The sequence below is a fragment of the Marmota flaviventris genome, unplaced genomic scaffold, assembly GCF_047511675.1.
Source record: "Marmota flaviventris isolate mMarFla1 unplaced genomic scaffold, mMarFla1.hap1 Scaffold_61, whole genome shotgun sequence".
Taxonomy (NCBI): Eukaryota; Metazoa; Chordata; class Mammalia; order Rodentia; family Sciuridae; genus Marmota; species Marmota flaviventris.
In genome coordinates, this window is record NW_027288407.1 from 231,030 (window position 1) to 251,673 (window position 20,644).

The window sequence follows — 20,644 nt, forward strand, 5'->3', positions numbered from 1 at the left end:
TGGGCCCACTTCTTTCTCTTCAGGCCTAATGAGTCAAATATTAAAAGGCTTTAGTGTTTATTGATTATTATTTACATAATCATAATGATATGTGTTCTGTGATTTCTTGCTTAATCTACATTGGACACTTTATTATTTCTGAGTATCAGCATCTGTACAGACCACCACACCTCACTCTATTTTTTAATAGTTACAAGTCCCTATGTTCATGCTTCATCAGTTAGTTATTCTCTTTTAAAAATAATTATGTGTTGCATTCTTTGTCTACAGAAAATTTATGAAGGTTAAAAACCAGTAAGCATTTTCACAAATTTGACTTTAAAATAGTTTTCATCACAAAACACACACCAGAAGTAAGAATGATTTCTTTCTCTAATTTATTAGCGTTTCTGACATCTGGTATCAGGACATGAATGCTGCTAATGGAGGGATGTCCTTACCATCAAGAACAATCAATACTACTTTCTTCTATCCCATTAAATGTTACAAAAAGTGCACATTTTACTGTTTTTCATATGCAGAACTTGACTTTCCATTTTTTGTGTTTAGTGGGTTTTTACTTTCTTTTTCATCACTTTGTTTTTCCAGTATTTTCTAATTTTCATTTTTTTGTGTGTGGTGAAAAAAAAATAGGTCACTAGAATCTTCTAACTTTTGCTACATTCCATCAATTGAGTACTTACTAGCTTAAGCATCATTTTAAAGGTAGGACTGAGGTATGCTAAAAAAACTATTTTCAAGGTCTACTGCAGAATCAGCATAACTTTCTTGAGCTCTGTAGTTAGAGCCACTATTTCTGTCCACAAACTCTGCTCCCTTTGTTTTATTTTTCTTCTATATTTAGTAACCCTCTTTGTAATGAGGCACAGAAAATTGCTTTTTAGAATTTTATCATTTATGAAGATCTATTTTTATTTATCATTGATGGACAGTCTGCTTCAGTTTAGAATACCAGGTTGAATACAATTTTTCCTTTAAATCTTGAGGTTATTCTGTATGTATCATCTATAGCCCATCATTAATGATAAATACTTGGGTTCTATTCTTGCTTTATTGAAACTGACTATAGATTTTCTTTACAGGATATTCTCTGTGGTGAGCCGCTTCTGCCGTTTCTGCAGACTGTGGTCGCCATTACGAGATGGCGCTGGCTCCGCTGTGGTATGTGACAAACAACTCCTTATCTGAGAGAGTTGGCACATGATTTTCACCACCCTGTGAGAAAGCTCCACGCGGCAGCTTTGCATTGGGGCTTGGGATGCTTTATTAAGGCTGGGAGGGCATCCGGGGGAGAGAGAAGAGGAGAAGAAGAAAGAAGAAGAAATATCAAGGACCTGAATAAACTGCTGAAAGAAGATTCCTGAGTTGCGTCTTCCTTGCGGGCAAGGGGTCGCGACAAGTGGTGCCGAAACCCGGGAACTAGAACTTTCAGCAGTCAGGGGTGGTGCACCGGTTAGTCCCAGGTAAGTGGGATCCGCGACCAAAGCGGGGTTAGTCCCTAGTAAGTGGGATCCGCGACCAAAGCAGGGCAGCTCCTCTGTAAACACAGAGAGAGCCTTACATTTTATTGCAGCTGCACTGTGTACTTTTGCTTCTACTTTCGCTTTTGTTTTTTGTGCTTCCTTTGTTGTTGTGTCATGGGTGCCGCATCTTCAAGTCCGCTTCTCCTGGCCCTAGATGGCCTGTTGCGTTCCAAGGGCCTGGAAGTGAAACATAGTACTTTACAGAGATTTTTACAGAAGATAGATATCGCTGCACCGTGGTTTGCATTTTCGGGCAGCCTTACTGTACCTAGTTGGGATAAATTAGGCAAAGATCTTGACTTTGCATCTGAGCAGGGCATATTAGAGGGTGGGGTGATACCCCTTTGGAAAATGGTCCGTAGTTGCCTTACAGATGGTAAATGCCAAGAAGCTGTGAGTGAGGGTCAGGCCGTTCTTGAACAACTACATGAGGAAAAATCTGAAGGATCACATAGTGAAGTGGCAGAGAGTATCAAAAGTAACAGTAGTGAGAAGGCAAAAGAGCCTGAAGATAAAAATAGGAGAAGGCTCTATCCAGACTTGACCGAATTCAAAACATCTGAGGACACAAGCGGCTCAGAGTGTTCTGAGGACCTTGATATATTGTTACAACAACTACATAAGATAAAAATGAAAAAGAAGAAAAAGGAGACACAAGGCGCGCATGCCTACTGTAAGAAGGGGGAGGGATCTAATATTGGTCAACAGAATTCTGAGGAGGAGGAGGTTGAAAATTTAGAAGAAGATATGATGCCTGTTGCCCCACCCCCGTATGTGGGGGGGAGCCAAAGTTCCGGGAGATCTTTTCATGCGCAAGTTTGGAGGACAGTTAATACAGATATGGGACTTGCGTACCCGGTGTTTCAGGACAATAATAGAGGAAGATATCATGAGCCTTTAGACTTTAAGATAGTTAAAACCTTAGCAGAATCTGTCCGCACTTATGGCATAGATGCCGCTTTCACTCTCACTCAGGTGGAGGGACTTACTAGATTTTGTATGACTCCCTCAGATTGGGCTAGTCTAGTCCGTGCTTGTGTTTCCCCAGGGAAATATTAGGAGTCCAAAGTTGGCTGTTTAATGTTTCTGGCACTACCCAAGACTCGGAGCTAGGTAGGAGGCTTAAAATTTTTGCAAATAATTCACAATTATCTAATGCTACATTACCCTCTGCAGCAGTCTGTCTCCAATCTCCGTTCCTGTTTCTTTTGGCTAATGATACATCACAGGGGATGCTTAATTGTTCTAATGTTACTTGCTACTTGTCTGAGTGTTGGAATGGCTCCTGGACTACGGCAGTGATTATGAAAATTCCAACCTTTGTCCCGATCCCAGTTACTGCAGATCCAGAATCCTTTCCTATTGTTGAACTGATTAGAGCCCGTAGAGATTTTGGAATTACGGCAGCTATAGTGACAGCTGTGGCGGTATCTGCTGCTGCAGCAGTTACAGCTGGAGTAGCCATGGCCAGCCAAGTACAAACTGCTGCCACTATTAATCAGGTTATTCAACAAACATCCACCATACTTGAATCCCAAAGTAAAATTAATCAACACATTTTATCTGTGATTTTGGCTGCTAATCAAAGGATAGATCTGCTTCAAGCTCAAGTTGAGGAACTGTCTGACCTAGTACATTTGGGTTGTATTGACCAACGTGCACATTTATGCATAACCTCTGTCAGATTTAATGATTCCAGGAATGCCTCCCGCATCATTGGCGAATATTTGGCCGGAAATTGGTCCATGGCAGCGGAAGACATGATCCAGTCTCAACTAACCCAGATAGCTGTCTTGAACAGTACCCATGTCAATCCCGTGACTTTGGGTCGATTCACCGATTGGATATCTTCTGCTTTTTCCTTCTTCAAAGAGTGGGTTGGAGTAGGCATTTTTGGTGCAATGTGTTGCTTCAGTGTTATACTTTGTTTGTGGTTTCTCTGTCACCTTAAAACTCGCCATGCACAAGAAAAGGCTATGATCATACAAGCTCTTGCAGCTTTAGAAAATGGCAACTCACCTCAAGTCTGGCTTGCGCATCTTAAACAGTAAACCTTTGTCATGGTCGTTGCACCCCAAGTTATTATAACATTGCACTGGGATCGACATGACTTTCCTTGTTATTCTCTTAGTGTTGGAAAGCCCTTGCACTCTGCCGGTCTTGCTGCCATTGCACGCAGATGGGTTTCCACACTAGTGCTTTACTATCGCTTTAAAGTCCGTGCCTTTCTTTCAGGGTGCTGTCAACTTGTTTGTCATTATAAACAGCCACAGTTCAGCCTCAGCTATCCCCCTTCGTCCACCATCATCACGATACAGGATGCGAGGCAAGGCACTGCACTTGAGTGATCCTTGACGTGGACCTCAAGGAGAGCATGTCCTATTGCATGCGGGTTAGACGCGTCCACGCCCCGCCCCACGAAAAACGGTGTCGGCTGATATGGCCTCGGATCTGGGGAAGGGCCCTCCTTAGGACTGAGCCATACTATGCAGCCACTTCTGCACAGTGGGATAGGACCTCTACTCTCGCCTGTATTGTTTTAATAAAACAGAAAGGGGGAACTGTGGTGAGCCGCTTCTGCCGTTTCTGCAGACTGTGGTCGCCATTACGAGATGGCGCTGGCTCCGCTGTGGTATGTGACAAACAACTCCTTATCTGAGAGAGTTGGCACATGATTTTCACCACCCTGTGAGAAAGCTCCACGCGGCAGCTTTGCATTGGGGCTTGGGATGCTTTATTAAGGCTGGGAGGGCATCCGGGGGAGAGAGAAGAGGAGAAGAAGAAAGAAGAAGAAATATCAAGGACCTGAATAAACTGCTGAAAGAAGATTCCTGAGTTGCGTCTTCCTTGCGGGCAAGGGGTCGCGACAATTCTCTTTGTTTTAAGCATAGCTACTTGAGAAATTCTGTAGATATATTTAGCATGTTTAAATTTTATTTTCTTGATTATATCATTCAAAAAAATAGAATATTTCCAGACCTTATTTTCTTTCCAGTATATACATGTAGGAAACTGGATAAAATGTGGAAAATAATATGTCTGTTTTTCAGACATCAGAAACAGGCAAGCAGGTGAGTGAAACCATAAATAACAAGTGCAGAATGGTGAGGTGAACTATAACTTTATTTTTAAAATTGTTCTTAATAGTGTAATTTGATAAGCTTCTGTAAAAATTATGGATAAAGGGGAAGTAAGAATAATCAAAGTACACCAGTGTAAGAAAAACTTGAGGCTTGGCAGCTGAGAGCAGACTGTGGGGAAGCTTCATGTTATAATAGGGAAGAACTCCCCACTTTCCCTTCACCCTCTCACCCACTTTATCTAACCAGAATCCACCAAGATGCCCAGAATAAAGTTTCAAGTTCAATAGTCACACTCTCTCCAAATACAAAAAGCAGTTACAATTCAATTGAACACAGAAGCTTGTGAGCAAAGTTATGAGGATCTGAGACATTATATAAAATATTAGGTTAAAGATGATTCTGTGTGTTTTTTTTTTTTTCTGTATGTGTGTGTTTTGTTTTGTTCTGAGGGTGTGGCTATTCCTTGGTCACGAGAACTCAACAAAGAAATGGTTATTTTGATCAAGTATCAGTGGCTGACCCACATTAAAAAGAGACAAATGTTAAAAAATTTTTAAAAAGTCTAATTACAAAAAATATGTGCTGCTTTCATCCTCCACATTTTGCTTTTTAAAGTGTTTTTTTTTTAATTTTTCATTTTTTTAGTCCTGAAAAGTTGACAGTAAAGGAGCTTCAGCAAGAATTTACAACCAACTGCATGAGGGTCTGGGAAGCTGAGAGGCTGGAGCAGGATTGGGAGAAGCAGACAGGAAGAGGTCTTTCCCTTAGTCACTGGAGGCCCACTATAAGTAAAAAGAGACAAAAATCAATAAGTGTTTGTAAACCAGGAAATGACACAGATTATCAAGTTAGTATCAGTTATAAAAAATTCATATAATCAAGAGAATAGAGAAATCATGAACAGAATTAGGAAAAAAATAGGTGTAAATTTTATTTTTAGAAGTTTATTTGTGATACATAAAATTAAAGATGAATTTTATATTTCTATTTTAAATGGAAGGCAGAGAGATATGCAAGTCATATAGTACTTGAAAAACCTTACTTCAGTACAAAAGTATAATCAATTGATATCTTCTACTTATTTTACTCTCTATCTTCCTTTACATTTCACCTGATGTCACACTTGTAGAGTGTGACCAATAACTAAGCAAATAACTAATCAAGAAGATAGTCATGAAGTTACTCTCTTTATCAGAAAACTCCAATCAATTTTAAAGCAAAGAAGTAATACAACACCTATTCATTTCCTCCTTAGGAAAAGGTCCCTTTGTGAATCAGATAGAAGGGAAATTGGCCAACCTTTATCAAAATGTTACTAGAAATAAATATGAGTTAGCTTCATTTAGAAGTAAGCTGAAATAAAATAACACCATTGTACAGTATCTTTCAGGGTTATCCTTGAAAAATAAAAAAAAAAATAAAATAAAAATCTCTTTCCAAAGATCAGAATACTTGGCAGCATACTTCATCCTTAATTACACGTGGAAAAAGAAGTTACCTCAGGTAAGAAGGTACATAACTAATAGGAAGAAATCAAGACTTGTCTATAAGGAACTTTGTAAGACGATAAAATTTGGGGGGTACAGTAATCAGGATGGATCTCTGAGAGAGACAATGCAGTGTAAATATCATGGGATTTCATGCTATCAAATACCAAAGCACATACATCATGGGCATTGTACAAGGCAACCAAGTTGACAACTTGACTTGGCTAGTTGTTTTATCCAGCCTCTGATGATGCACAGGATGATTGAGGACTGAGTAACATAGTGGTTTCCAGTCACTGCAATTTTGTCTATCAAATGCTTCTTCCAAATATCCTGCCAGCTAGGAGGAGAGGTCTGTCTCTAGGTTCTTGTGACAGCATCATTCTTTTCATCATTCTCTCATAATAAATTAACAAGTGGATCTCTTTTAACCCAGAAATAATTATAACTAGAAAAACCCAAGCATTTTTTTTTACATTTTGCTTTTACAGACAATAAATCCTAAGCAAGCACCACTAACAAAGTGCCAATAGATCATGCCTAAAATTGAATCAGACCACAGTTAATAAAAATAAAGATATTATATGACCATGGTATTCACTGTATTTTCAACTACAAAATAAAAATAAAAAGCTACTCACCTAGTAGAATTCTGGAACAGGTGATGGTGTTGCTTACACTTCTTAAATTTCACATCATTATATCAGGTTGTGCTATCAAGAGATAGACTACATAGATCCAGGAGCTAGAGTGTCAAAGTTGAAGAGTATTCCCTCACAATCACTCCCATTAACCAACTTGGCAATTATATTTTCTTACACCATGCCTCTGCATCCTCCAGTTTTATAAATCCTAATTATTTAAGATGACACTTTTCCATCAGAATGTCTAACAAGATTCCAACTAAAATTTAAACTGCACCTGAGGATTCTAAATTTTATGTAATAAATAAACAGAAAGCAAGAGGAAAAATTACAATCCTAGCTAGGTCAATTCACTCTCGTTACCAGAAGGACATTGATTCCATGTTGCAATAGAGATAAAAATCAGATGATTCAATTTGAAAACAGATTATGCAATTCTCTACTTTTTAGTACTCACTTGCCCTACAGGAATTGTAAAAGGACCAATGCAGTAGTTGTGTCTTGAGAAATGTATGGTGAGGAGGCTCAAATGATTTGGGGATGAGTATGAGTTTCACTCCATCTGTTAATTTATAGAGACCAAAAGAAGTCCATTTAGGACATCTAAAATCAACAGCAGAAGATGAACATTAATTTGACATTCAGTCTACACAGTTGTCAAAACAGTAATTAATTGCAATGTTTTCCCTTTTTATAAGTTTTCTTCAGGAATAGAGTCTCACCAGTACCATAAACTAAGTATAGAACTTAGACTGCAAAGTAAATTTTTGTGGTGTCACTATAGGGAACTGTGCTTTATTGCACCATTAGGACTGAAGGATTCATTTCCCAGACAATTGCTGAAAGTGGTCTTTTCAAAATATTTTCATCAGTAGAAAAGATTTTTTTTTGATATGACCATTCAGTCTTCCTACACTCAAGACTGTTTGAGCCTCATGTAAATCACACTCCATGTCTCAAGTAGAAACAACTATGAGAGTGCAAGATAGCTCCAAAATTTCACTTGGAGTAAGCAGAAGCCTCCTCTGAGAGTAGACTGCAACCCCATATTCTGTGTGCCCAAACCTGCTTTCTTCTCTATTTCAAATGTGCTGATCTGAACCACACTAATTTATAGATTTCCAATATGCCTAGTCATGGTCTTAATCTACCCCCTGGTAAGCCCTAATTAGAACTCAAATGCATCCTTCATCTGCTTCCAGACTTTCTGTTTTCCAGAAGTTCTTTGAAGTCTTTTCTCACTGGAGATTACCTCCTCTTTTCATTATGGATGATTATCTCATTTTATGCTTCTCTTTGTTACTTTAATTCATTGTGGGTAAAATAGATGTGTATATTTGAAGATCCAGATCTCTAAGTAAAATAGTTAGCTTAGTTTATGGGCTTATAATACACAATCAAACATGTTCAATACATTTTAATATAAATTAGATGAATAATCAAAATTGGAGAAAAGAAAATATGCTTTATATGGATATAACTCTGCACTTCAAAATTATCATTGTTTTTCACAAAAACTAAGAATTTTGGAAGGTAACATGGCACCAAGAAAATGAATCACTATTTTTTATATATAGTTGGGCTTAAAAGAGAATAATAATGTCATCATAAATTGATGATATCATATAAAACAAAAAGCTTAATGACCAAGTTCTGTTTATTTTTGAAAAAATATATTTGAGGCAAAAATACCAAATCAGTGAATCTCCTCAAAATACTATAAAGATACAGTGAATAGCATTTCTACATAATTCATGTAATTTTTATATTATGTAAATTTTCTGGAAATAGTTGTAGAAGCTAAGTATACTAATATTCTCTCTCAAGGCACATTTATTTTGAAGCATATTTCCATAAATCTTCAAATACAATTAAATTTCACTTATTATACACAGATCAGTACCCCCAAAATGACCAAATTCCTGGAAATAATTCCTTTGGCATATTTCTATTTCCCAGACAATAAAGTCATCTTTAATATAATATATCTTCTACCTTTTCAGTGACAGAAAATTTTTGAATTTTAAGTAAACTTCTCCTGTAGGCTCAAAGTTCACATATAACTATGGTACTAATAAAATTAGTGATGGGTGTTAAGAGAAAATTTTTAGTACTTTTAAGGGAATTGTTTGAAATCATACACTAGATCAACACATGATCCTTCAAACACATTATAATAATGAAAGCACAGCAATAAATTTGGAATAAAGAAAATATAGATATTTATTAGCTAGAGGACTTTGAAAACACATGCTTTGGACCTAAAAGACCAGTATTTTGCTTTGTAATTACAGCACTTTTCATAGCTGTGTGATGAGTTGTAGGTCCATGTTTTTGTTTTCTGATCTCACATGCTTCATTTATTCAGATGTATTAATGTAATATATGCTTATATGAGTAATTTGCAATTATATGCCTCTTTCTAATACAGAATATATTTTTTTAGAAATTCTTGGTAATCACACAGTTTCTAAATTACAGTGCAATTACCATGAAAGTTAGAAAATGCACAGTGGCTTAAAGAACTCCTCATCCCAGAATCTAGCCTTAGAGTTTTCAAATAGTTGATGGTCAGTAAATTTATATGGTTCATAAAGTCAAAATCTGTTGAATCTTACAGTAAAGAAATAGGAAAGCAGAGAGGTGCTTCTTCACACATGCCAAGCTGTCATTACTGGGAAACCCAAGGAGTCCTACAGGGCAGTCTGTCCCTCTGATGGTTGTAGTTATTTAAAATCAAAGTCCTGCTTTCCTTCCCCACAACTTTGGCTTTCCTGTGTCATCTTGTTCTTTGTGTTTCTGTGACCAGAGACGGAGATAGGTTTAAAATTATTTGTTCATGCTAAAGACAAAAAACAAACAAGCAAAAGAAAAAAAAAAAAACTAAAAATCAACTGAGTTTGTGAAAACATCAGAAATTTAAGTACAGTGATCAGGGTAGGATGACATTCCACTGACATAAATGTTCCTTTAAGAAAAGTTAGATTCAGACATTTCCATTGTGACACAAATTGGAAAGGGCATATATGTATATATGTACACACGTGACACTAATACATAAAGAACTAATGAACACAAATATTCCTCCTCTAAACTTTTAAATTATATTCCTGTGTATTTTTAATCCAGGAATGGGAAATTACTAGCATGTTCATTTGAGTTTCAAAAATATTCATTGTGCTTCCAAACCCTTTTATCATGATCCTCTTATTTGTCATCTCCTAACTGAGAGTCCAGGGTCCATAAATTTTTAATTTTTTTGAGTTAAATTGGATCCAAAGACTTTATGAGATATATAAGTCATTTATGGCATTGTGATATGGCCCTCTATGAAATGAAGTTTTGAACATGGAATCTCATTTCCTTCTAAAAGTTTAAAAACTTATAATTACTCAAAGTATAGAATTCACATCAATAGTAGTTCTATTTTATTTATTAATATTACCAAAGCAAGTTTATAAATAAAAAAATGCTAAATTATAGATGGGGATATGGCTCAGTGGTGGAGCACTTGCCTAGCATGTGTGAGGTCCTGGGTTTGATCCTCAGCATCACATGAAAATAAAATAAAATAAAATAAAGTTTTATAAAATATCAAGTTAAAACTCATGTCCTCTTTTATAATATGTATACAAATAAGTAATGTTTAAAATCTCTAGATGACATTCCATATGTAAGTTGTATCAGTAGAACTCATTAAACTTAGTACAAATGGGAAACTAAAATTAATCATCATTCCCTGTTTTTAAAAATGACTCATTTTTAGGAGGATATAAATTAAAGAAGCAAACATTGTCAGAAGAAAATATCCTCAATGTAGCATATGGAACACAGTTCTCTGGACTAAGTAGAACTGTTGGAGCTGAAGTCTCTATTCTGCAGCTACAAGAAACCTCACCAGTATGCTAAAATTGCCTCCTTCCAGTCTTTCCATGACCCAACTGAACACTACTTCTGAATCTAAGAATGCAGAAGCACTTATCCAGATGGATGAGGCCAAGGAGGATGTGGTACAGGTAATAGCCTAAAGAGTTGAATGTTTTAAGGTGGCTTTGCTAGAGTTAGAAAGGTAATCACATAAATGAAACTCTTGGAGGTAGGTTAAGAATTAGGTGGGCTCCATGCTCTCCACCAAATGCCAATTTGTTTGGAAGTTTTAAATCAGTGCTCCACCAGGGCCTAGCAATTGCTGGTTCACACTGGAACATTGCACCCCGGGGATCTCCACTGCATTGCACTCATATGGTAAAGGACATGTTCCTGGTCTTGGGGTCAGTCTCCAAACTCTATCTCTCCTCTCTCTGTCCTTTCAAATTCCTGGCCAGTTGCATATCTCTCATCTGGTCCTTCAAGCAGCCAGATTGAATGAGGAGTGGAAAAGCTGGGTAGGTTTTCACAACTAGTAGTCCACTATGTAAACTCCTCTCCATGTTTGATTTTCTTCTGGTGACTTAGGCACATTCTATCTCATGCAGGTGTGTTAGCCAGGTCTGTATTTAGGGCCAAAATCAGATTTTCAAAAAAATCAGCTCCTCCAGCTTCTGGCATCGGCACTGTGGCTGCAAAAATTTTTATTTGTTGTCCTCCACATGCAGCTGGGACAGAATTGGCTTCTTTCCCATACAAGGATATTGTGAAGCACATTTTTCATTTTAGCCAAGCTACACTCTTGACCAATAAACTCTCCATACCCAGATACATATCAGACATTCTAAAATGTGGGTTTCTTTAATTCTTTTATCACTCCACTGTGCTCACAAAGGGATGGTTGTGACTTATGCCATGCATGGCAGCTGATGTAGAAATGGGTATTTTTTCCTTGCTTTATTATATTCAACTTTCTGAGTCCCCAATCACTTTGAATGATCACTATAAAATTCTGGTTAAATTTCCCCACCACCACCACCATTTTTGGGCACCCACATGGTTGAGAAACTTCCCATATGATTTCATGTCATGAAGCAGTGAGGAAAGTGACCTTCTATATACCATCAACTTGAAATCTCCCTCATAACTCCATATTCCTGTGGTCCAAGATACTTCAGAGGCTGAGGTAGAAAGATCACTTGAGCCAAATAACTCAGGGTTGGCCTGCCCAACATAACACAGGGAGACCACATAACCAGATGTTCTTTCTTTCTACTTCCCTAATCATACAACTCAAGGTCTTTGGAAAGGAACAAACCTATCCCCAAACCAGTAGAAGAAAGAAAATAATTAAGATCACAGTCAAAATCAAATATATTGAAAAGAAAAAAAAATCAATGAACAGTTGATTCTTTAAAATGATAAACAAGCTGGGTAAGTTATTGGACAAACTAATTAAAAGATTTTAAAAGACCCAAATTAATAAAATCAGAAAGAAAAAGGGAGAAATAACCATGAGATCACTGAAATCAAGAGAATCATTATAGTGTGTTTTGGAAACTTGTATTCAAATAAATTGAAAAACCTAGAAGAAATAACCACATTTCTAGACAAGTATGACCTGCAAAAATTGAATCAAGAGAAAAAATAGCCAACGATAACTAGCAATGAGATAGAAGCAGTAATAGAAAACATTCCCACAAAGAAAAGTCCAGACACAAAGTGATTCTCATCTTTATTCACTTAGACAATTAATTCTATTATACAAGAAGAAATACCAATTATCCATTAAATAGAAAACATGGAACACTTCCAAATTCATTCTATGAAGCCAGTATCACACTCATACCAAGGCACATCAAGGAAAGAAAACTATAGATCAACATCACTGAAAACTTAGATATTAAACATTATTATTAAGTTCTTAAATATTAGCAAATTTTATTCAACAAAACTTATGCCTCATGACTAACTTTATTTATCCTAGATGTGCAATGGATGGTTTGCCATAGAGATATCAATAAAATGTAATTTATTACATAAATACAATTAAACACACAAAATCATTAGTCATCTACATAGATGTATAGAAAGCCTTTGATAAAATTCAGCACCAATTCATGATAAAACAATACTGAAGAAACTAGGTATAAAAGAAACTTACCTCAACATCAAATTTAATATATGTTAAAAACCCAGACCCAAGTAAACATAAATAGAGGAAAACCAAAATATTTCTTTTAACATCTACAAAAAAAAAGATGTCCACTCTTACAACTTCTAATTAATATAGTACTAGAAATATTAGCCAGAGTTACTAGTCAAGAAAATCACAGGGGGTAAAAATAGGAAAATAAGACAAATCAATACTCTTTATAGATAATATTATCTTATACTTAAAATATCCAAAAATATCAATCAAAAGACTATTAGAGCTAACAAACAAATTCTGCAAAGTCATGGGTTACAAAATAAACATGCAAAACACAATGTCTTTGTGTCCTCTATTATGTACCATTGGTCTACCCTCTTGTTTTGGTACCAATACCATGCGGTTTTTGTTACTATTGTTCTAGTAAAATCTGGTATCACTATACCGCCAGTTTTACTCTTCCTGATTAGAATTGCTTTTGCTATTTTAGGTCTTTTATTTTTCCAGATGAATTTCATGATTGCTTTTTCTCTTTCTTCGAGGAATGTCATTGGGATTTTGATTGGCATTGCATTAAACCTATAGAGTACTTTTGGTAATATGGCCTTTTTAATTATATTAATTCTGCTATCCATGAACAAGGTATATTTTTCCATCTTCTAAGGTCTTCTATTTCTCTATTTAGGGTTCTGTAGTTTTTATTGTATAGTTTTTTCACCACTTTTGTTAGGTTGATTCCTAACAAAAGTATTTTATTTTTTTGTGTGTGGATATTGTGAATGGGTAGGTTGTACTTATTTCCATTTCAGAGGATTTGTCACTGATATACAGGAATGCCTTTGATTTATGTGTGTTGATTTTATATCCTGCCACTTTGCTGAATTCATTTACTAGCTCTAGGAGTTTCTTTCTTTTTTTTAAATATTTTATTTTTCAGTTTTTGGCAGACACAACATCATTGTTTGTATGTGGTGCTGAGGATCGAACTCGGGCCGCACGCATGCCAGGCGAGCGTGCTACCGCTTGAGCCACATCCCCAGCCCCTCTAGGAGTTTCTTGGTAGAACATTTTTGGATCTTCTAGGTATAGGATCATGTCATCCAAAAATAGTGCTAATTTAAGTTCTTCTTTTGCTATCTTTATGCCTTTAATTTCTTTCATCTAATTGCTCCAGCCTGTGTTTTGAGAACTATGTTGAATAGAAGTGGTGAGAGAGGGCATCCCTGTTTTTTTCCAGATTTTAGAGGGAATGCCTTCAATTTTTCTGTTTAGAATGATGCTAGCCTGAGGCTTATCATAGATAGCTTTTACAATGTTGATGTATGTTCCTCTTATCCCTAGTTTTTGTAGTGTTTTTAACATAAAGGAATGCTGTACTTTGTTGAATGCTTTTTCTGCATATATTGAGATGATCATATGGTTCTCATCTTTAAGTGTATTGATGTGGTGAATAACATTTATTGATTTATGTATATTGAACCAGCCTTGCATCCCAAGGATGAATCCTACTTGATCATGATGCAAGATCTTTTTGATATGTTTTTGTATCCATTTTGCCTGAATTTTATTGATGATTTTTGCATCTATGTTCATTAGAGATATCGGTCTGTAGTTTTCTCTCTTTGAAGTGTCTTTGTCTGGTTTAGTAATCAGGGTGATGTATTAAAACTACCTTGTATTAGACAAAAGTGCTGAAAACATGTAATGCAGGAAGGATAGCATTTTCAACAAATGGTGCTGGGAGAACTGGAAATTCATATGCAACAAAATTAAATTGAATCCCTTTCTCTCACCTTGCATAAAAGTTAACTCAAAATGAATCAAGGAACTAGGAATCAAACCAGAAACTCTGCATCTATTAGAAGAAAAAGTTGGCCCTAATCTCCATCTCATGAGATCGAGCTCCAAATTCCTTAATAGGACACTTATAACACAAGAGTTTAAATCAAGAATCAACAAATGGGACGTATTCAAACTAAAAAGTTTTTTCTCAGCAAGAGAAACATAAGAGAGGTTAATAGGGAGCCTACATCCTGTTACAAATATTTATCCCTCACACTTAAGATAGAACTCTAATCTCCAAAATGTACAAAGAAACAAAGAACACAAAAAATTAAACAACAAGAAATCAAATAACCCAATCAACAAATGGGACAAGGATCTGAAAAGGCACTTCTCAGAGGAGGATATGCAATCAATCAAAAAATACACGAAAAAAAATGCTCACCATTTATAGTAATCAGAGAAATGCAAATTAAAACCACTCTAAGATACCATCTGACTCCAGTAAGAATGGCAGCCATTATGAAGTCAAACAAGAACAAGTGCTGGTGAGGATGTTGGGGGAAAGGGTATACTTTTACATTGCTGGTAGGACTGCAAATTGGTGCAGCCAATTTTGAAAGCAGTATGGAGATTCCTTGGAAAGCTGGGAATGAAACCAATATTTGATCGACTATTCCCCTTCTCAGACTATACCCAAAAGAACTTAAAAGAGCATACTACAGGGATACAGCAACATCAATGTTCATAGCAGCACAATTCACAATAGCTAGACTGTGGAACCAACCCAGATGCCCTACAATAGATGAATGGATAAAAAATGTGGCATTTATACACAATGGAATATTACTCACCACTAAAAAAATAACAACATCATGGCATTTTCAGAGAAATGGATGGCATTAGAGCAGATAATGCTAAGTGAATCTAGCCAATCCCTAAAATACAAATGTCCTCAAATCAATCCTTCATGGATAACAAGGAGCAACTGTACTTGTTGGAGTTTAAAATCATGCAACACTTAAGAAAGGAAGTATTTAATAAAATTATAAATGCACTGCCAATGGCGCAGAGATCCCACTTCTAGGAATGTATCCCACAGATGGACCTGCACATGTATAAAATGATACGTATAAAAGCTGTTTCACCACAGTAAGGTCTGTGATAAACATAGAGACAACCCAAATACCAAAGAGGGGGGCTGTTTAAGTAAACATGGCACTTAATAGACACTGTTTAAACATAGCTGTATTTTTTAAAGTGTTTTCTATAAATAAATAAATATTATATTCTTTCTAAATAAATACTAATTGGAAAAGATCTTAAGAGCATATAAAGAATAAGCCATGGGACAGAATTACTTACATAGTATGCTACATTGTCTATACAAAGAATATAGTACACTGGCATTTCTCCTACTATAAAAGGAAACAATTGACATCTATGGGAAATAAATTAAAGGAGGTTATGTAAGAAAGAAGGGTGAGGGGGGGGGGAATAACGGAGTTGGAAATTGGATTTTCCCAGGCATGCCTGTGTCATTTTAACTTTTGAACCATAAGAACATGTTATCTACATTAAAATAATTTTTAAACATTAAAAAGAATACTTACAGAAAAAAAGAGAAAGAGAAACCTATAGATAAGACTTAAAACCAAGCTTTAAAGAGATTTTTTGCTTTGAAATTAGATGCTGAAAAGCAATCTTGGTGTGGTCATCACAAAAAATATGCTTTCCCCCCCTTCAATCAAGTTAAAGGATATGATAATCTGTTTTTAAAAAGCTATTTGAAGGAGTAAGAAATCAGGAAAGAGGAGAAAAATGTACAATGAGGACACTCTAGTATAATGGTTCTCCAAGTATGGTCCCTGTACCAGCAGCATCAGCATCATGTGATAATTTGTTAAAATTAAAATTCTGAGGCTCCCACCCAGACTACTGAATCAGTAACTTTGTACTAGTCCAGCAATCCTGGTGATACCCTCAAGTCTGAGAGTCACAAATCTTGTCTGGTGCTTCCCATAGGTTCACATATACCATCAGTCTGCATTTCAAACAAGCTCCAGAATCTAGAATCACACTTGGATAAACAAAGCTGAAGTCCTCCTGGGGGGAAAAGGTATGTAACCTTCATATGGTTGAGTTTTCTATGAAATTTGTCCTCAGTATCAGATGGAAAAAGTCCTTATACAGGCTTCCTAGCAAAGAGATATCATGGATCTAATTTCCTACATAAACTGGGTACACAGAGAATAAATGTTTTCAAACACATTCTTATAAAAATAATAACATCTGTGAATCATCGAAATTCAACCTAAGGATGTCTCACTTGAAAAAACTTATAAGTGGACCTACAAAGTTTCAGAAATAGGGAAAAGAAATAAAAATAATCCATATCCATAAATTCTGCTTGTGTTGTCTGAACAACTTAACCTCAAATGCATTATTAACTGCCCACCACGTGCTCTCCATGGAAAAGCACCAAGAAGTTTGTTTCCCTCAAACCCTTTTCAAAAAAAATTTCCTCATGTTTATAAACACTGGGTCTTCCATTTGTTTTACAGGAGGAGAAAGATCTCTATAAGAATCTTCTGAACAAAGAATTCTGGTTTAGCAGAACGTAGCGCTGATGCCCAGATGGCACAGCTGTCTCAAAGCAGCGGCAGCAGCATCGTGCTTAAGCCTGAGTTCCCCCTAGCCCTCCCCGAGACCCCAGCTTCCCTGGACCCCCATCTCGCTTGGCCCGCCATGCCCCAGCCCTGCCACTTGGCCCCAAGCCCTGCTGCAGTTGCTCCGCCGAAGGATGCTCCGCGCTCCTAGCCCAAGCTGGAAGAGGGGCCCAAGAGAGCAGCGAGTGTGAGTGGTGGCTGCGGCATATGGCGACAAGGCCCCAGTCCGCCCAAAGCGTAGGAGCAGCAGCAAGAAGAACCAGCCAGGCAAGTCCAGCCAACTGGTGGTGGAGATGGTCCGCAGGCTGGGCGAGCACGCTGGCAATATCTATGCAGAAGCCAGGAAAGTGGTGTGGTTCCACCAGTAGAACAGCCCACCTACCTCAAGTGCTGAGTGTGCACTGGTGGAGAATGCCAGGCTGCTGCAGGTCAAGGGCACAGGCGCCAACAGCTCCTTCAACTCAACCCCAAGAAGCTGGAGGACAGCGAGTGGTGCACCCTCCTTCGCGCCCGCTGCGCACAAGCCTAAGAAGCCAGGGGGGGGGGCTCATCGTGGGGACCCCCGACCTGCCAAAAGTGCCGAAGCCAGCAAGTGCACACCCAGAAGGCTGCTGCCAAGGACAAGGGCATCGGCAGTAGCGGGGAGAAAGAAGGTGAAGAAGGTGGCCAAGTCCAGCATCCTCAAGGTGCCCAAGGGCTGCAATTGAGCACCCGGCCTGCCCGCGACCAAAGTTGAGGAGGACTGTCCCTGCAGCACTGTGGCCTCCCCTCCCCTCCCCCATGCGCTGCGGAGGCTGCTGTTCCCGGGAGATTTTTGAAACAGCTCCCAGCATACCCCCATTGGCTCTGGCCCTTGGCAAAGGCCATCGCCATGGTTACCATCTCCCACCCTGTCACCAATGGGCGGGCTGCAGTTGGCCCCCTCCCTCTAACCACCTCTGGGCTCACAATTTCTCTGTAAGCAGGGCAGCTTGGCACTCCCCTCTACCGCATGCCTCTTGGAAAGTGCAATAAAAGATTGTTGACCTTTGCAAAATAAAAAATAAAAAAGTATTCTAGTTTAGACAGAAGGATTTAGAAGTCAAACATGGTGGGACACTGTTATCTCAGCAGCTCAGGAGGCTGAGACAAGAGGATCTCAAATTCAAAGCCAGCCTCAGCGATGGTGAAGCACTAAGTAACTCAGTGAGACCCAGTCTCTAAATTTATAGGGCTGGGGATATGGCTCTGTGGCTGAGGGCCAAGTTCCATTTCTCAGATGTTGAAGGTTGAACACCTGAAATGCTGAGGAAAGTGTAAAAAGCAAGTTTTACTTAAATGATAGAACAGAGATAGACTTCTTAAAAGAGGTCCCAGGGAAGGGGGGCCAAGGAAGTGGGGGTATTTTGCTCCTTTTATACTTTTTTAGAATTCCTTTGTACTCATGGTGTTGTAGGGACAAACGAGGCAAGACAACAAAGATAGCAGGAAACAGTTTTATTTAGCTGCAGCCAGGTTCAGACGGCACAGTTTTTGCTGTAATTAATCAATCCCCTGAACCCCAAGTTCAGGGAGTTTCAGAGTTTTATACCCAGCATATAAGGGGAGGGGCTCAGAAGTTCACAGTCTGCAGAAGTTCACATAAATCAGCTTTTTTTTTTTCACTGTTCTGGGCAAGTTAACTCTTCAAGGACAACACCTGGGAAGGGGAGAGCTTCTTCTCCCCTTTCTTTCCTCCCCTTGCAAGCTGTTACCATGGAGCCAATTTGTAACTTATCTTAAAAATGTAGACATCTCTGTGAAGCTCAGCTCAAGGCCAGAGTCCTTGTTTACACATTTCCTCAAAGTACTATACTGGATATATTTGTGAAAAACTAATGAGAGGGTGTCCAGCACCTGGAGTGTTGGTATCTTCTCGGTCAGTGGCCAAGTAAACAGAGTGACAGAAAAATAGGAAGTTTATCTACATTGAACTCTTTCACAGAGACTCTTTTGCTGACAGTACTAAAATCAGCCATGGTGAAGAGGGCTTTTCTGTGGAGAAAGGGTTTACCACTTCAAAATAATAGTAAAAATGTGCATAACACAGAGTATATCTGCAACTTAATTTATTTTTTCCCTTTGGTGTTCATGATTTTTAACCTAGACTAAACCCAGACATTTTTTTTTTCTCATGAAACAGTTTCTTGATATGAAAGCAAGAGAACAAGATAGATCTACTGGAAAAAATACTTCCTCTACCAGCAGTTTGACTAAACACCTGAAGATATTAGAAGATCATTATTTTATTGTTTTCAACATGGCAAATCTGTTCTCTATAAACCCCCACATTAAAGGTTGAAGTGGACAAATCCACACAGCACAATAGAAACCACACAGAGCTAATGGATTTTCAACTGTGAACCAATGGTTTCTGGCTCTTCTAAAGTGTACAGTCATCTGAAGGGCTCTTTAATTTAAAAAAAAATTGCAATAAACAATGTAATCCATATCCTTGGAGAGGAATCCAGGCATCACTGTTTTTGAAATATTTGAAAGTAATTATCATCCATAGCAAAACTAAAAGCCACTACTTTAAATAAATATTTGTGATGAATGAGTTGCAAAGACACATAAGATATGTGCTCATGACTTTGGCCACCAATTTGCCAGTTTGTTTTTTAGTTTGTTTTTTAAATATGAAAAATAACAGTGATAATCAACTAACAAATAAAAAATTTTATTTTTAATCAAAGTCTTGAAGATTCTGCTTGATAAGTGCTTGTATTACAGCTTTATGTTTGAGATGACTGAGCATATTATGGCAGGAGAACATGGCATAAAAAAGCACTAGGTGTCAACAATTCCTTTCAAGTACATACTCTACAATGAACTAAACAATTCCCAATATGCTTTATTCTTGTAAAGTTTCCACTAAATAAAAAACTCTTAGGAACAAACATTTCATACATGGACAATTATGGGGCAGTTATCCAAACCAGAGTACCTGTATTGTATTATTGATATCCTTTAAAACACTGATTTTTGCCCACTAAACTCAGTTAAAATTTACTGAGAATATACCAGGCTCAGGACACAGTTTTAAGTGACTTGATCATTAACCACATCATTTTACCAAAAAATTTAATTGCATAAAAATATTACAATAAATGTGTTAAGCCATGTGTTGTGCTGCATTCCAATAATTTTTGCAATGAAGGTATCTTATAATGCTGGATTGCAAGTTTAATGACAGGCTTGGTGACATAGTAATGTGTCATTTTGTCATTTCAATGTACATAAAGACAGTGATAAGGTGATGCTTACTACCATCCCCTATACTAAGGGAAAAAAATGAATGAATAAAAAATAATGTTTACCAAATTGTTGCTGAAATTTAAATAAATAAATAAATAAAATTTCATGTCCCAGTGTTAGAGCAAGGGTAATTGCATGAGAATAATAAAATATTAAAATAG

General features: G+C 37.3%; 1 protein-coding gene across 1 annotated transcript; it reads left to right on the forward strand.

The window, feature by feature from the left end:
- The first annotated feature begins 1,141 nt into the window (after positions 1-1,141).
- LOC139704442 (histone H1.10-like) lies at positions 1,142-17,914 on the forward strand. Its single transcript, XM_071607288.1, has 3 exons — positions 1,142-1,161; positions 17,237-17,474; positions 17,576-17,914. Exons 1-3 carry the CDS (start codon positions 1,142-1,144, stop codon positions 17,912-17,914), a joined length of 597 nt encoding a protein of 198 aa, XP_071463389.1.
- The last annotated feature ends 2,730 nt before the right edge of the window (positions 17,915-20,644 follow it).